The sequence below is a fragment of the Egretta garzetta genome, unplaced genomic scaffold, assembly GCF_000687185.1.
Source record: "Egretta garzetta isolate BGI_Z169 unplaced genomic scaffold, ASM68718v1 scaffold251, whole genome shotgun sequence".
In the NCBI taxonomy this organism is placed as follows: Eukaryota; Metazoa; Chordata; class Aves; order Pelecaniformes; family Ardeidae; genus Egretta; species Egretta garzetta.
This window is the reverse complement of record NW_009258952.1, coordinates 4,821,072-4,825,005: the sequence shown is the minus strand read 5'-3', so window position 1 is coordinate 4,825,005 and position 3,934 is coordinate 4,821,072. Positions and strand designations below refer to the sequence as shown.

Sequence of the window (3,934 nt, the reverse complement as noted above, 5' to 3'; positions counted from 1 at the left end):
CCCCGGAGGAGCTGGCCGGGGGGAGGGCGGCAGGCCTGGGGGTCGCGGCCTTTTCCTTGCCAAAAATTGCGAGGGAGGGTAGGGAGGTTCCCCTCAGGGCGTGCCTCAGATCAAGCGGAGAGCTGGCAAGTGCGGGGCTGCGAACGTCTCCCCGCAAAGCCGTCTGTAAAATGGTGGCCAGCTTAGTGTTAGTCAGTGGGGTTGCAGGTATTTAATGCTAATGTGGGATATCTAAATGGAAGGTTATTAAAAGAGTCAAGCGATACGTTAGTTGGAGTTTGTTTGTGGAGTGCCTTGTAGTATAACCTAACTTTAATTCCTAATTTTAAGATGCTGGGAATAGGTTTAGGGCAAGGAGAAACTTTGTGTGTGTGTTTATATACATATATATACACACAAAGAGAAAGAGAGAGAGATACAAAAAGTGTAGATTGGTACTGATGTTGCTTGGCCATGTGCTGCTTTCATCTTTCAGGTTACATCTTTTCAAGGAGCGGCTGTTCGCAGCCTCTGCACATCCTCCCCTCATGACCACCCAGAACATGGAAGATTAGTTTATAAAGGCAATTTGGCAAAGGCAGTGTTAGGTATGTGACTTGAAGTGATTTGGATTGCTTTTTTTTTTTTTTTATTTAACAGTGTTTAATAGCTTTTAAATGCAATATTATAAAAGAGATTTGTTTTTTTTTTTTTTTTTTTATTTAACAGTGTTTAATAACTTTTAAATGCAATATTATAAAAGAGGATGTTCTCCTTTTCAACTCTGCTAAAACCTGGATCCTCTGTACAGAAAAAAAAAAAAGTGGTGGTGGTGCTTGGTTTCTGCTGCTGCGCTTAGGTCTGCAGGGAGTTCTGCAGGTACTGTGTGTCTCTCACCTCTCAGCCTGCTTCTTCTCTTGCAGCCTTTGGAATGCACTCCCCAACTCAGCAGCAAACAGAGACTAGCTGTAACTGTTGTTTATATGCTGTATGCTTTCAAACGTTACAGAAATGTTTCTGAAGCACACAGATACTATGATGAAATGAACTGTCTGTAGTGAGACTTTGTTGATCTTTCTTTGACCAGTTAATGTTACAAAGGCCTAGTGAACAGTAATCCATCGGATGTTTTCTGATGCACGGTTTTGAAATGTGTCTTAGAGAAGGAGGAAGTACGCCTTAACATACTTAAAATTTATCACAGCATCTTAGACCACTGGTTCTTATGGTGGTTTAAGGTCTGTGGCTGATCCACAGCACTGGCTGTTGTCTTTCAAGCTGTGCACAAGATGGCTGTAGAGTATTTGTTAATATTAATATTGAATAATCTAGCTTTTTCAAGTTACGTGTGGTAGGGAACCAAGGAAGCTTTGCAATGCGCACTGAAAATCAACAATAGTTGTTGATGAAGAGAGAAATTCCCAATCATATCTCTGGTGATTACCAGTATGCGTATCCCATCACTGGAGTCAAGCTTCTTTTGAAACCAGTTTCCTGTCTGTGAAGTGAAAACTTCATAGGTGTGCATAATAGCTAGTAGCTGACTTCATTGTAGAAATAGAGCCAGCTACCTGCTTTGATAAAGCCAACATGAACATATAAACAAACCAGAACAGCGGCAAGAAGACAGGGTTGAACTTTAAATGGTTTCTTTGTGAGCTCAGAAAAAAAAAATGGATTTTCAGTAACTTCAGCTGTTCAAGTAATGCCATCAATATATAGTAGCAGAACATATGTAATTATAGAGATAATTTTACTCTTAAGTATTAACCTTCAGTTTTGTTTTGTTTTGTGTAGGTGTGAAGTTTTTCTCTTACTCCACCAGCATATTCAACTTGTTCATGATGCCCTACATCATGCTCAAAACTGGGATTGGATTTGAAAGCCTGTTTATACAAGCTGCCTTTTATGGGTTGATCGGGTTTTTTACATTTGTAACGCCGGTTACGTTGCATGTCCTTACAAAAGGCTATGTGATTCGACTATATTATAAAGATGAAATGGACACATATACAGCCATTACATACAATGCAATCTTGGCAGAAAAAGCAACTGTTTTCCATCAGAAAGATGTAAAGATTCCAGACATCACCAAGATGTTTACAACATTTTACGCTAAAACGAAATCAATGCTTGTTAATCCGATGCTTTTCCCGAATCCTCAGGATTATAACCATCTCATGGGCTATGACAAATCCATTTATTTTAACTTGGAGGAGGAGAAGGAAGCTGATGAAAAGAAATAATTTGAAGATAATGAATGTCACTATCATTGTTCGTGGTGCAGTGCTATATATGTGAAAGAATGTAAAATTCTCTTACACTTTCTTAAGTATCAGATTGCTAGAGTTCCACAAATGCATTTTGGAATGTATAAAAACCCCATTTTTTAAAACTTGTAAACAATGCGACGGTTTCTTCAAAGTTAATGACACAAAACATAGTAAAAAAAAAAAAAATGCTTAGATCTGTCTTGTGCTTGTTCTTGGCTTGGTTTTTATTGTTAACTATCCAGGAGAACTGTAAAATGCACGGGCTCTGTGGCAGTCTCACCATCTCCATTTCAGAAGGAACCATTCATAGAAAAAAAAGTCATCAATACTCATCACCTGTCCAGTACATAGTTAAGCTTTTAAGCCTTAAAGATTAATTGTACTTAATCCAAAAGGGTCGGGCTTTTTTGTCAATGCTGCTGGTGGTATAAAGGGAGTGGAGATGGCTTTGACTTCCCCTTCTGAGAGCACTGGAAGCCAGGAGTAGTCTACAGAAAGCAGGCAGGTGGTGTTGCTTGTTGGTGTTACAGCCACCTCCTAGAGGCCTGCAGGCCTCTGGAGAAGACGGGGAGAATGGCTGCGTCGCAGTCATCTCTAGATACAGCTACGAAATTGTTTCCTAAGCTAGAGTCCCACTCCAAGCCACCCTGTCCCCAGAGGTGGAGAACAAGAAGCCTTTCATGCTGGGCGGGGGAAAACACCTTAGCTTAAGATTTGCTCTGTGAATATCCTGTTGGGAATGTGCTGTATTTGAGTGGACTTAGGGAAAACACTAGCAGCAAGCGGTTAAAATGGACTCTGTCAGCTTTTATGTAAGGTAGGGAAGCAAAAGGGAATCTCCTGCTGAGTACTGTTCAGATCTTGTGCCTTTAGAAAACATACCTCTTGATTTTTAGCACTGCAAAGAAAGCCACCTTTAGCTCAAGTAAAAAGACGATTAGATCTTTTCATGTGACTAGACTGGTTAGTACTGCACTCTGAGTATGCAGAAATTGGATTTAAATGTTTTCAGCCCAAGGAGAGGTTTGTCACGTAACTGACAGACACTTGTTTTCAAATCATGAAGGGCCTAAATATTTTGAGGCTTAAAAATTACTGAATTAAAAAAAAGCAAAATTCAAATTAATCCTTTTGTATTAGCAGTGCCCTCTGTAATAAGTAAATCTCATGCTTGCTACTAAGTCATCCTGATAATGCAAATAAAGAATTTTGTCTTCATATAATTATTTTATTTTTTCTTTATATAATTATAGCTACCTTTAGAGATGCTTTCTAAGTTCTAGCTGAAAAAATGTATTTAAAAGTCTACAGGTGTTCCAAGACACTTATTTCAGCTTCCTGTCATAGGACGACACTGTAGGTCGTATTAAGCATCAGTGTTTTTCTGACTGTTGAAACTGCTCTTGCTGAGTAATTGAAAAGCAAATTATCCTGTGCAGATGTTTTTGAGGCAATTCTTTTGTGTTGGCACAGCTATAATTTTAAAAGCCTGATCTAGCCCCATTATGTCAGTATCAATAGGTAGCAATAATATTTTAAAAAAATCCATAAGTGATATTCAAGATGTGAGGCCAGTAACAAGCAATTCTGACCACCTGGTTGTACTACTTGCCCTTATTGAAATGATGTTTTACACCTAATTAAAAATAATCTTTCCATTCTTTCAGTGTCTGATGCATTCA

General features: G+C 38.9%; 1 protein-coding gene across 1 annotated transcript in view; it reads left to right on the top strand.

Annotated features, from left to right (window-relative positions):
* TMEM70 (transmembrane protein 70) overlaps nucleotides 1–3,733 on the top strand; it is a 12,239-nt gene extending 8,506 nt beyond the window's left edge. The window contains exons 2-3 of the mRNA XM_009634453.2: nucleotides 431–587; nucleotides 1,777–3,733. Coding sequence (XP_009632748.1) covers nucleotides 431–587; nucleotides 1,777–2,225 — 606 coding nt within the window. The 3' untranslated portion in view covers nucleotides 2,226–3,733. The remainder of the gene's footprint in view (nucleotides 1–430; nucleotides 588–1,776) is intronic.
* Nucleotides 3,734–3,934: the final 201 nt, after the last annotated feature.